General features: G+C 36.3%; 1 protein-coding gene across 1 annotated transcript in view; it reads left to right on the forward strand.

Annotated features, from left to right (window-relative positions):
• Positions 1–13951, forward strand: part of PRTG (protogenin) — a 112759-nt gene that overhangs the window by 45382 nt on the left and 53426 nt on the right. The window contains exons 3-8 of the mRNA XM_072962363.1: positions 8499–8643; positions 9631–9764; positions 11268–11405; positions 11810–11968; positions 12581–12740; positions 13534–13781. Of these exons, the coding sequence (XP_072818464.1) occupies positions 8499–8643; positions 9631–9764; positions 11268–11405; positions 11810–11968; positions 12581–12740; positions 13534–13781 (984 nt within the window). The remainder of the gene's footprint in view (positions 1–8498; positions 8644–9630; positions 9765–11267; positions 11406–11809; positions 11969–12580; positions 12741–13533; positions 13782–13951) is intronic.

Genomic DNA, 13951 nt, shown 5'->3' on the forward strand with positions numbered 1-13951 from the left:
GTTTTGATAATGCCGAAAATGGTCTGTGAACTTAAATTTTAGGGGAGAATCTAACATTCATTGTAAAGGATGTATTCATTGACCCAGCTTAATGCCCCACTTAAAAAAAAATAGGAAAACAAATACTTGACTGGGAAACAAAGTTTAAGACTGTCATGACATAGGTATTTCATATTTGTGCATGCTTTTCTCAAGTTTCTAAGTTTGATACAAAATTTTAATGTAATTTTTTAAAATTTAGAAGTGCTTTTTATTCAGGTGTTCTTTTTCTCATAATTTTCAGGTTGAAATATCGATTGGGAAGAAAATTGAGCATCCATAGATCACAGATGATAGTTACCCCCAAAATGAGAAGCTCAAAGTATTAAAAATGCAGATAAAAATTAAGGATGAGGGATTTTATCAGGTAGTGGAGCAATAGTAGAAAATTTGTGCAAACTCTTTCTTCAGTCCATGTACCATAAAGACATATAAAATTTACTTCTAAATATCATTAGCTTTTCCTTGATTATGTGTTTTTGTAGGAAAAATTACAAGTTCAAAATGCATAATTCTATAGCTAGAGATCTTGTAATCTGGGCCCTATTATTTGATCATTGAGATAGAGGATTTTATCCTCTTCAGATAACTTATCTATACACGTTAAAAATGGGAAGATTACTTTTGTTCCTCTATACTTCATATTCCTTTATGTAAAAGCTACATAGTCTGGCTTAGTAGGAAAAAAATAAAATTTTAAATCTTAGAAAAAAATACCTCTGCCTTTGTTAGGGTTTTAAAATTTATTGTGTGCTGGTCACTAACATCCCTTGTTTGACTTTCTTTAAGTTACTGTTCTGAAAGCAAAACCAGTGTATTCCTAGCAAGACATCCTTCAACTGTTACTGCTTCCAGGGCCACTGCTAGGAGTTGGCTGGGTGCCAAGCAGAGCCTGAATACACTCTCATAGTCCTGTGTGTGTGTGTGCACATATGTATATGTATGTATAATTTAATGTTATTCTTATAAGGCATTATCCCCATTTTACTGGGAAATACTGAGGCTTGAGGTTGGGTAACTTCTCAAGGACACACAGCTTAGGCATGCAGAACTGTGATTCTGACCCAGATCCATAGATTTTAGTGTCTGCACCCCTCAGGGCTTTGCACTGTACCACCTCTCTGTATGCGCCTGAATTGTGCCCTGCATTGTACTGGGTTTTATTCCTGATTTTCTTTAAACCAGTTAAGATGAAAATTTTATCTTAGTCTTAATATCCTTTACCTCAGTTTTCTTATGCCTTAACTCTGTCATTAAGAAATGAAAATAAATTAAGATTGGAAAAACAGTAAACACTATTTCTCCTTATCTCATTCCAGCAGAGCCTCAGAAGTAGGAAGTCCTTTTCTCTGCTGATTTTACATGTTGTACATTGCTATTTTTATAGACTGCTATTATAAAAACTCATGGATATTTTTCTTTAAATCTTAAAAAAAATAGTCTAACATCTGAACCATTTGTTTAAAAATCAGGATGAATAGATAATTGTTGATATTGTTGATATTAGTAATCCCTGGCCTTATTTTATAATTTCCTAGTCTCCTTAACATGTCCAGTTTCTCCTCATTCTTGTTAAATGAGAACCTGTAATGGTGCTTCATCTATCCATCTTCTCTCTCTTCCTGTGTTCTCCGTTCAGGCAGCGTAGTGTCTCCCAACCTTCCAGGCATATGGGCCGGAAACGTCAGAAAAGTTTGGGTCTTTCCTTCTGTTTCCCTTGAACCCCTCATGGCCAAATCATGTTGTTCAATGTACAGCATTTCTTGTATATGCCCTCCCTTCTGCTCCTGTAGTCTCTGCCGTCATTCAAGCCCACAGCTGGTCTCTCCTCCACTTTCTGAAAGCCTCTTAACTGGTCTCCCTACCTCTACACGCTCGCTCTCTATAGGTGTTTGGCTTTTTGATGATCAAATGTATGTGGGCTTAGAACTAGGAGAATAATAATAAAGGAATAGCTGATATTCCCATGAGATAAACTAGTTTTTTTAAAATAGATTTTAAAAGCTACTTGTTTTGTAAATAAATTGTAGACTGGGGTAGTATGATTCAGTTTACTTGCATACCTATCTTTAACAGGTTCCTAGAAATGGAAATACTCCCACTTGAGTTGAGCCATAGCTTCAAAATCCTAGCATACCAGAGTTTAAAGATGCTATTCCGTTTTGGAAATTTAGGAATTTAACAGGATATGTACTCTTATCCAGCTAGAAAACCAATGCATATTAACTTCTGCCTGAGCAGCAAAACTGCGTGGAAGTAGAAACAGTAATTTTTACCTTCCACAGAAAGTTTGGGTATCTCATGCTTTTACTCATGAGAGAATTCATGTAGGATCTCTGGAGATTGCCTGGATTCAGATCCCACCCTCACCACTTACTGGCTGCAGAACTTGAGCAAATTGCTAATCTCCCTGTGTCTCAGTTTCTTGAACTGAAAATTAGGGTGATAATGGTTGTGAGGATTAAATAAACTAGAATATGTGATGTACTTAATGTGCCTCCTTGCAATAAAATACATGGTAAGCTATTGTTATTTCTGTCAATATTATAACTGTTATATACTTTAATAATACTCCATAATTTTCCTTATAGCATTTCTCACAATTTAAAATTACTGTATACTTGCATAGTAATTTAGGTGAATGCCTTTCTGCATTGCTGGACAAAGACCCCTGGGGACAAAGCCTCTGTTAGTTTTGTTCATCACTGGATTCTTGGCACCTTGAACATACTAAGCACTGAATAAACAGTTGTTGAATAAATGAATGAATTTAGAAGAGATTACTTTAGTCTAAAAGTGGTCCATAAGTCTGATTAAAACCTTTTCTGGTGACAGTTAATCTGGCCCATTATTTTATGAGTAACTGCATGATTCAAAGGCTGTCAGCATGGATTAACTACAAATTAAATTAATGGTATGATTATAAAAGATAATGAGGTTGATATTAATGTGTGATTCATGGAGATTAACTCCTTTGTGTCATAGTTATAATGTATATCTTTATTAGCAGAAATACTCAATTTTTTATATAACTGCTGTACATTGACTATACAATTGCATGCTTACCATGTAAATAGTTTGGTAGTAATTGACGCCAAACTACTCTTTTTATTGGGGGGGGTGTGTAAAAGCTAGCCACCAAATCTCATTTATTGAGAATGTACCCAGTCAAAAAGAATGAAAAATATATAATTGGTATAAAGATATCAGTTCCTTTAATGTAGCAAAGATACATACATGTATTTCTAATAATTAGGCTGAACAGTCTGAAGATTTAGAAGGAGGGTTGATAAGACACAGTGCTTTTGGACAGCATTTAAAATTGAATCACATTTTTTTGTAAAATATTGTCCATGGTGGTTTTTGCAGTAATGGGTTGAGTTATAGAAGCCTTTGAAATAATAGTTGGAAGCCACTTGTGAGTCACGTACAGCCCACATCTAACACTTGTATGTCAGGAGGACGTTTTTTGAGGGGGGAGAGGGAAGGTGACAGCAGGAAGACCAGACAGAGACTGTTATGGTGATTCGAGTGAGAGGTGTCGGGACAGGAATAACGGAATGGATTTAATACACGTTTAGGAGTTAAAATCAGTGGGACCAGGGGATTGATTGAAGAGCGTGCGGGAGGAGTCAGTAGTGTCTAGCTCAGGTGAGTAGCTGCACAACGGTGTGACAGGCTGAGGTAGAGATACAGGCTGGGAGGAAGGAAGATGATTTCATTTTGGGCACGATGAGTTTGAGGTACGTTTTGTGGATTCTAGGTGACGGTGTCCGGTAGGCATAGAGCCATGGGTGTGAAGCTCTGGGCTTGGTGATCTAAGCTGGAGATGTAGTTTGGGACTCGGCAGCAGCAGATGGATGTAGTAGGAAACTGAAAGTGGATGAGGTCACCCAAGGAGAATGTGGAGAGAGAGAAGAACAGAGAGTCTCTGGAAGGGGGAGCAGAAGGAGGAGGGAGAGCCCCTGGAAGGGAACAGGATGGAGTCAGAGAACTCGGAGGAGTGAGCAGTGTCCTAGACACTGTTTCAACAAAATCATAGGGGAAGAATGCAGGTTAGATGCTTGAGGCATCAAGTCAGAGAGGGAGAAGGGGAGGTGGCTAGAGTAGACCGCTCTTTAGAGAAGTTTTGATGCCACGGAGAAGAGAGACAGTGGATAGCTGCTCGAGGGGTATGTGCTGTAAAGAGAGGCCTGGAGGTTTGTGTTTTGAGGTTGGGAAAGACTTAGACACGTTTATAAGCTGAGGGAAGGAGTCAGGAGAAGAAGAGTTTAAATATGCAGGAAGGAGAGAGATGTAAGAAACACAGATACATCAGGCTCCCAGAGGCGGGGGTGGAGGATGGGGTTGGCACCCAGATGGAGGAGTTAAAACCAGAGAAGGCAACTTGCATTTATTGTTGAGTCATGCGTGCCTCTTGCTCTTCAGTCTCAGAGGTGCTGACCAGAGTCCCAGGGAGTGTCTGGCCTGGTCTTCTCTGGGGAGAATCATTTTGCCAGCCAGCTGAATTTTCAAAAGGAACCAAAAAGTTACACATGTTAAGTATAAAGGATTAAAAAAAATCTTTTTATGGTACTTGCTTCATAACTTAATGAATAACAGAGTGGGATAAGAAGTACTCATGCTTGATGGCTGTGTTAACCAGCCTTATTGTGGTCGTCATTCCCCAGTATATGCATGTATCAGGCCGCAGACGTACACATTGTTGTGCACCTTAAACTTACACAATGTCATATGTCGGTTATATCTCAGTAAAGCCGGAGTGGGGAAGGGATGGGAAGATTAGGGAGTAATAACTGAAGGATATGGGATTTCTTTTTGAAGTGATGAAAATATTCTAAAATTGATGATCGAGATGGTCACAAATTCTGTGAATACACCCATTGCATTATATACTCTAAATGGGTGAGTTCTGTGGAATGTAAATTATATGCACTGTGAATTATACTTCAGTAAAGCTGTTTCCCCCCACACACAGTATAAAAAATAAACAAATGCCCTTGCTATGTTACAGGATACATCTGTTTATCTTTTAGTTCTCAGACTTTCATGACACCAGTTCTAGCCCATTTGACCTAAAGTGCAAAGTTAGTTTAGTTTTTATAATAAAAAAGCTAAGGGGTTTCATAGACTTAACGCATCTGGGAAAGAAGGAGGGAACTGCTGAAGGAAAAGGGAGTCGTTCAGAGGCATCATTGTTGTTTGATTGGTTAGATGAGATTTAGAGTAAAAAATGACTCTCAAGGGCTTAAGTGGTTGGAGGGAAATTACTCAAGGCAACAGAGTGATTATTTTTATTCTTAATAACCACAACACTGATAAAAAGTTTTACAATAAATATATAAAGAGCCCTCACTATATTGGCTTACTTAATCTTTATAAAAATCCATTAAGAAAGGAGGGACAGATTTTTGTCTCTAAAAATAACACCACCAAAATGTCAGGGATTGTTTAGAATTAGCAAACAAAATAATAAAAAGTATTATTTTCTTCTCATCCCAAGCCTTGACATTTGTACCAGGGAGATTGCCCACGTTTCTAGTTACTTTGTTTAAAGACCTAATAGAATTAGAAAACATTTTTTAAATTTCAGTTTAATTTAGCAAATACTGCTTTAGTGCCGAGTCTGTGCCATTCACTGACTTAAGGGATCCTGCAGAGTATGGCCCACTGCTCACCCTCGTTGAGCTCAGTGTGTAGAATGTGAGGAAGACTTGTGAATAAGCGATTATAAATAATACTGTGGGGTAAAAGTGGCAATAAAAGTCTTCGTGTACAGAAGTTGTAGAGACAAAGGTCAGGAACAGCCTCCCAAGGGATGAGACGGGAGAACGAGGCTTTCAGTGACAACAGGATTTCATAGGTGGACAAAGAGACCTAGGATATTTGAAAGAGAAGGAAATCCTCACATAATGCTCAGAGGTATTAAGTATAGTGTATTCAGAGAAATTATAAGCAGTTCAGGGTTCATGGAACATAATTTTAGGTGGTTGACTACAAGGTGACAGAGCTTTGCAGGGACTAAATAATTCATCAGCAACACCAATCAGATTTGTATTTTATGACCATCACTCTCGAAGGTTAAGTCGTTGGCAGGAAAAATATCACCTAAGATGCTCCTGCAAGACTTCCAGGCAGTAGGTGATAAGGGCCTGACTCAAAGAGTACTATTAGGGATGGAGAGAAGTCAGAGATGAGCTATATATTGATGTACATAGATACACATAGTGAGAGATTTATCTCGTATATGTGTGTGAGATAAAACGTACTGAATTAGGTGCTTGACTCATTGTGTGGTAAGAAGAAAATGTTCACTGCTTTATGAATAAAAATTAAACTGTATTAGATATTTCCAGTCTGGAGAGGTAAATGCTGGGAAAGAATAAGATAAAAATGCTCACTTTGAAGTCTGTAAATTGAATATAGACAGGATTATCAATGACAACTGAGGCTAAAGGTCACCCCCTCACACGTGGTAAATGTGGGATCAATAAAAGCAGTTAATACTTCATAAAGCATGCATTAAACTTTTTGAAACTTAGGTCTTAATTCACCCAAAATATGAATGTATTTGAGAAAAGTTTAGTTAATTAATGAAAGATAAGCTTTCATTGTTATTGAGAAATTGGGCTGTTCTGAGTATGAACTTGATATTTTGAAGATGAATATAACCATCTGTTTCCTGATGCTTCAGTTAGTGGGCCTGAGGTCTGATAAAGAATGAAAATGTGTGTAAATAGATTAACATCCTAGAAAGTGATTACGGAAGCAATTAAAGAGAAAAATTATGTTGATTTTTAGAATTCAATGGTTCTTAAAACATTTTATTCTTATTCTGCACTCTGAAACATACTGAGGACCCCAAAGAGCTTCACTTTATGTAGGTTATGTCTGTTAATACTTATTCTTAGAAATTAGAACTGAGAAGTTTTAAAAATATTCATTAATTAATTTTGAATGAGAACATTAATCAGTTGCATATTAACATAACACATTTGATGAAAAATAACTATTTTCCAAAAAACTTTAGTGAGAGGAGTGACATTGTTTTCCATTTGTGTGAGTCTCTTTAGTTAGCTTGACAGAAGGCAACTGGTTTCTCACATGTATCTGCATCTGCAGTGTCTATTGCTCTGTTACCCACTATGTACTCAAGAGAAACACTATGTATGCAAAAGAAATGACAGTGAAAAAGGCATAGACTGGATATCATACAAATGCTTTCACCCTTGTGAATTCACTGACAACAGCAGTTTGAAAACCACTGTTCTTGAAGAAGCAGGAATTTTTTGTTACATACACAAAGTATTCATTTACCCTTACTCCACCCTTTTTGGAAGCAGATACCCCTAAGAATTTTTTCAGTGGCTTTATTCTGTACCTCAAAAGGCCCATGATCCATTTACAAAGTAATGAAGTCAAGCCCAAGGCAGAATTTTTTAGTCTGTGACCTTTTTCCCTTCCCAGTCTAATGAGGCATAAGTCATCTAGCCCTTACTCCTTCTATTTTTCTTACAACTTCTCACTTTATCGATTGAACAATCACTGGGGCCCTTTCTTTATATCCTGAAAGACTTAGTGGAGGGGAGGCAAGGCATAATACCACCTGGAGTCTGGACTCCGTCAAAGTGTGAGACCAAGGATGCTGATGACCAGTTGCTGGAGGCTTGCCGAGAATGGTAAAGAAGAGTTCTCTCTCGAAAATATCAACACTTCGAGACTTCTCTCTACTTTAGAAATACAGAAGTCGAAAGATAGTCTCAAATCTGTGTACCTTTTATTCATCAGACAGGTGTCTTTCCTCTTTCCTTTCTTGTTCTGCTCCATCAGTACCAACTTCATTTGATTCCAAACATGGAGTGAGATACCTGTGTCCGGTAAGAATCAAGTCTCTGTTTTCATGAAGGTATCTGTAGAATCTCTCCATTCTCACTGCCACCACTCAGTTGTGTCATTTCTATTTAAATAGTCTGTTGACCTTTTGACTTGAGACACTACTTTTTTCGATCCATCCTATGTGACAGTACCTGAGTAATTTTTCCCAGGCACTGTTATTATCATGATACTCCCTTGCTCGAAACTTTTCAGTGATGCCTTAGTTTGTACCATGGTACAAATTTGTTTTATCTCTACTCTCCTTCCACTTTTCCATCAATCCTTAATCTGACTTACTCTGCAGTAGTTAATCCTGGTTGTTTCCTCACAGTCCTGTGAACACAATCCTGTTGCTTGAGAAGCTTTTTAGAATTTCATTTTGGAAAAGACCAAACTCATTTAGCTGGGCAACTGCCCAGTGGTTTTATAAAATTATTCCTTAATTTCTCTTCGTGCTTGCTAAGTTGGCCTTATGTCTGGGTAGGAGTTCAAATTTGACAAATTATGTCTAGAATAATGTTATTTCTAAATATAGTGTAATAATACATGTACATATTCTGAATTTAACAAACTTTATCTTATAGCTATTTCTGCATTTGAAGTTCAGCCAATTTCTATTGAGGTCCAAGAAGGTGGAGTTGCTAGATTTGCATGCAAGATTTCATCAAACCCTGCTGCAGTCATAACATGGGAATTAAATCGGACAACTCTGCCTGTAACTATGGACAGGTAAATGCAGCTTATGTCTTTAAAGGTGACAGAGGAGTAGCAAGGACTTCATAAAGCTTTACAGGAGAGAAAGACCGTTGGAGAGCTCATTTTCACTGTTGGTAGCAGTAACCAGTTTTTTAAAGACATTTCAAAGTTAGGCAAAGAATTAGATTATGGGTCTCGGGTACCTGGGACATAGTTCCTGTTTTTTTTGGTTCAGATCAGAATTCAAATACTCTGTTCCCTTCCTCAAACATCTTTTCCAACCTTGGGACCACCTGAGTACCTGGATTGCTGTCCAAGGATTTAGGAAACTGAATTACACTTTCACTGCTAGGAATAGTAGCGCTGGTATAAGGGTCTCCCATGTGTGCAGTGGTGGTTGCCCACTTCCATCTTGGCCTTCTGCTTTCCAGCCCCCTCTACAGTACACACACATGCACACGCACACTTGCTCACTTGCATGCATGTACCTAGTGCTCTGAAGGTGATAAAAGTTTAGAGGTCAAGAACTAGGCAGCAACTTCAAAAGTTTGACTCCTGTCCTAATGAGCAGCAATATTCCTAAGCTGACAGAAATCATTTGCTGAAATGGTAGAGAGCGCTAAGATGGACAAAGTTATTTAAGGAAAAGCTTTAAAAACAAAACTTGTATTCAGATGTATCTTGGAGAATACATAGGCAAGAAGTCAGGAATTTGAAAAAAATCATACTAAGCTCTAGACCACCAGTTAGCTAAATGTAAGCTGTAATGTCAAGTGAGACTCTGTACAAAATTACACTGATAGATTTCACAAACCACATACAGCATAATCGTGTTTTAGAGAGTTGTAAATAAAACCCAAATAAAAATATTCAATCAAACTAATATTTTAGAAGATCTTTAAAGTATTACATCTGGCACTTTTTTAAAAAGTTGAGTATGTTAATTCGTATCATAGAATATATGTTAAGATAAAATATAAAATCTTCTGCAAAGTTTAATCATCTTCCTTCTCATAACAGGATAACCGCCCTACCAACAGGAGTATTGCAGATCTATGATGTCGACCAGCAGGATGCTGGAAACTACCGTTGTGTTGCTGCTACTGTAGCCCACAGACGTAAAAGCATGGAGGCCTCTCTCACAGTGATTCCAGGTACCACACAGAAGTGGGGTTTACATCAAAGTTATGGATGCCCAGCTGTTAATTTTCCTTCTCTGGCTATAGAAGTATGCCATAAAGTAGTACTTCAATTTTATTTAAATTATTATAATCTATTTTTATCTGTTTAAGCAACTTTCTCAAACTAACTTGTTTTATATGTTAATGTCAGCATCTTTAAGAAAGATAGAATTTTTATTTTGTAAATACTTTACTTTTGTTTTTAAAATATAAAATACAAAAAACGCACACAAAAAAATAACAATCATCTGTTTCCACTGAAGGTGGCCACTTCATTGCCAATAAAGATATACTTGTTTACAGTTTGAATTTTTTTGTTTGTTGTTCTAAGAAAAATTACAATGTCCATTTGTGGAGATGATGCTTACTTCTTATAAATAGTGATGTCTATAAAAGTAAAACTAAATTATTTTTTACACTAAACAATGTAAAATGTACAAAGATATGTTTTAAAATGTCCCCAGTTCCATACCCAGGAATTATCATTGTTAACATTAAATGAACATAATTTCATATAGTTTGCCATACTTGAGTATAGTTAGAAGGGAAATTAGCTACAGAGATGAATATGAGGAAAGAAATATGCATTTTATTAAAACAGAATTAAGATAGATGATAGTTTTTGTCTTTAAATAATTCAATTTACTTGAATGTAGTAGTAGAAAACCTGACCTAAAGACATTGTTGAACTTCACATGAATGTTTGCTCTTCGCAAGAGGTATTACTTCCTAAAAGGTCCTTTAAGATTTAAAAAAAAAAATTTTAAGCACTGAGTCTGAAATGAAATTTTAAATGCCGTGTTTTAATCTTAGATGGTATCTATTAGCTTCTTGGTGTGAAGGATAAAGACAAAAGCACTGTCAAGACTTCTTCCCTTCTCCCCAGTATCACATAAATTCCTAACAAGATTAGTGAAAGCATTAAGTTATTGTCTGAACTTCAATTAAAGGTGGATGATGTGGAAATAGCCTAAGTGTCCATCAACCAATAAATGGATAAATGTGTCTTACTCATTTAATTAAATATTGTTCTATTATTATTATTCAATAAAAAATGAAGTACTGGTACATGCTACAACTTAAATGAACCTTGAAACATTATGCTGAGTGAAAAGAATCCAGTCACAAAAGACCATATAATACTTGGTTCCTTTTTATTGAAATGTTTGGAATAGGCAAATCCAGAGACAGAAAGTAGATGAGTGGTGGTCAGGCTGTGGGGAGAGAAGATTGTGGAGTGACTGCTGATGGAATGGAGTTTCTTGTTGGGGCAATGAAAATGTTTTAAAATTAATTATGGTAATAGTTCTACAACTCTGAAAATACTAAAATCCACTGAATTGTACACTTCAGATGGGTGAGTTAACCTCTCAATAAGGTTGTTTTTAAAAAGTGAGTAACTTCAGCATAAGTATTTTAACTTGTTTTATTTGTATCTTATAATTATTTTTATATTCTACTTTTTCCCTCTCAAAGGGAAGGAGCCTAAGCCCTTCCACACACCAGCCATTATAGCAGGTCCACAGAACATAACGGCATCTCTTCATCAGACTGTTGTTTTAGAATGTGTGGCCACGGGAAATCCCAAACCGATCATTTCTTGGAGCCGTCTTGGTAAGTCTTAGAAGAAGAAGTATTTTCCTTCAACTTTGTTCATACCGATGAAACTGATAACATGTTTATTTTACATACAAACTTTTCGGTATTTCAGTGTGTAGAGGAAAGATTTTAGCGTAGAGAAATTTTATACTTTTTATGATAGTGATTGTTTGGATAGTGATCTTTTGACAAAATTTTAGATCATATGAGATCTAATCTGTTCTTAGAAACAATAATTAGTACATATATGAAAACTAAAGAAAATGTGCAGTGTACGTGTACTGTATGTATGTATTTACATGCAATATGGTGTATATGTGCAGTCAAACTGTAACAATTCTACATAATGAAACTGAAAAAGGAAAAAAATTTAGATTGTATGTTACACTGATTTAACTGAAGCCTTCTCTTTGAAATAGATCACAAGTCCATTGATGTCTTTAACACTCGGGTGCTTGGTAACGGTAACCTCATGATATCTGATGTCAGGCTACAACATGCTGGAGTGTACATTTGTCGGGCCACCACCCCAGGCACACGCAACTTTACAGTTGCCATGGCAACTTTAACTGTGTTAGGTATGTTTTCTTTCTTTCTGCATTCAGGAAAATCTTATACTTTCACATTTGCTGTTTTATCTCATAGCTAACTCCCACTTTTCTTGAATTTACTAGCACTGATATGAAGGTTGATACAAAATATTGTAATCCAGTGATGAATTTTAGGAGGGAATTAAAGACCTGTGTTAAACTGTAGCTAGAGTCATTCTGAAGTCACCATTCTGTTTGCTTTTATAACACGATGTTCCTTTTTATTTAAGTTTCCCTTTTATCTTCTTCTTACCCACCCACAAATTCATATACCCATGGACAAATCTAAAATTTTGATCTATCATCTGTATGTATTCGCAAGTGGCTGCATATTAAGTAGGATTATGGCACACACGTTTTTAGTGTGTCTGTGTAGATGGCCTCAATCGAGAAAGCCTGGAGGGAGTGGGCATCTAACTGAGCAATGCAGAGAAAAGGCGTCTGGAGGGATCTATGTGGGGGTGTGGACAGGAGGCTCAGAACATCACATGTTTTCAGGGATGGGACTTGTGTCATTTGCTATACTCTTCCTTGACTCTTTATATCATTCTTGTTTGGATCACAAAAATACTTCCTTTTTTCTTTTTTCTTTAAAAATAGCTCCTCCTTCATTTGTTGAATGGCCAGAAAGTTTAACGAGGCCTCGAGCTGGCACTGCTCGATTTGTATGTCAGGCAGAAGGAATCCCTTCACCCAAAATGTCATGGTTGAAAAACGGAAGGAGGATACATTCAAATGGTAGAATTAAGATGTACAACAGGTGGGCTAAGTCATTTTGCTACTGTTGTAGATAAGATATAGTGGCTTTAGTAGTTCTTATGTGAAATGATTATAATTATAATATCAAATATCTAACTTATCTGGGTATTTTTAAACTGAAGTAAAATAAATAAGAAATTAACTTGAGACTATTAACAGCAGCATGCCAAAATTCCTTTTGTATTTATATATGGATTGTGAAAGTGGTAGATTATAATGAAATGACTGTTAGGACAGTCCCCCAGACCTGGGTTCTAGTCCTGATAAGCCACCAGCTAAATTATTAGTAAGCATATTAACCCTTTGGAGTCTCAGTTCTGTCTTCTATAAAATGAGGAATTTAGAAGGAAATAATTAAGTCTCCGAGAATTCCTCGACAGTTCAAACTTAATGATTTTAAGAACTTGTTTTTATTAGTATAAGTATGAATCTTCTTCTACCATTCTCATATGTTGAACAAAACTTTAAACACCTGAATCTTATGTAACATTGCAATATTATAGAAATTAGTTGCTATTACATATTAAAATTCCTTCTTAATAAAAGCTGAATTTTAAAAAAAGATTAAGCTGTCATCTAAAGTGAACAGAATTTGGATATCACAAGTATTTACTTATATAGACTCAGAAAATAAGAATAATTTCAATTCATATAGCTTTTTAGTAGGGCTGATTACAGTTTTTTGTTCTTAGTAGCTTTTGTCATTTAAAATTAAGAGTGCACTTAACGATAGTTCAGCTTTATTTTTACGTCATACTTAGAATTTTCACTGAAATTTTTTTTTCTTTCCTCAGTAAATTGGTAATTAACCAGATTATTCCTGAAGATGATGCTATTTATCAGTGCATGGCTGAGAACAGCCAGGGATCTGTTTTATCTAGAGCCAGGCTGACTGTAGTAATGTCAGAAGACAGACCCAGCGCTCCCTATAATGTGCATGCTGAAACCATGTCAAGTTCAGCTATCCTTTTAGCTTGGGAGAGGCCACTGTATAATTCAGACAAAGTCATTGCTTATTCTGTGCACTACATGAAAGCAGAAGGTAAGCAATTTGTGGAGTGTTTGTTTGCAAGTGCTGCTTACTGCCAAGGATAGTTTTCAGGATGAAGGATGTCTTACATAATCCACAAAATATTTTTGAAGTTCTATGGCAGTTACCTTTTTTAATAAAATAATTAACATATCACTTTCATGTCAATTTTTTGCTAATTT

Source organism: Vicugna pacos, chromosome 6 (genome assembly GCF_048564905.1).
Source record: "Vicugna pacos chromosome 6, VicPac4, whole genome shotgun sequence".
Taxonomy (NCBI): domain Eukaryota; kingdom Metazoa; phylum Chordata; class Mammalia; order Artiodactyla; family Camelidae; genus Vicugna; species Vicugna pacos.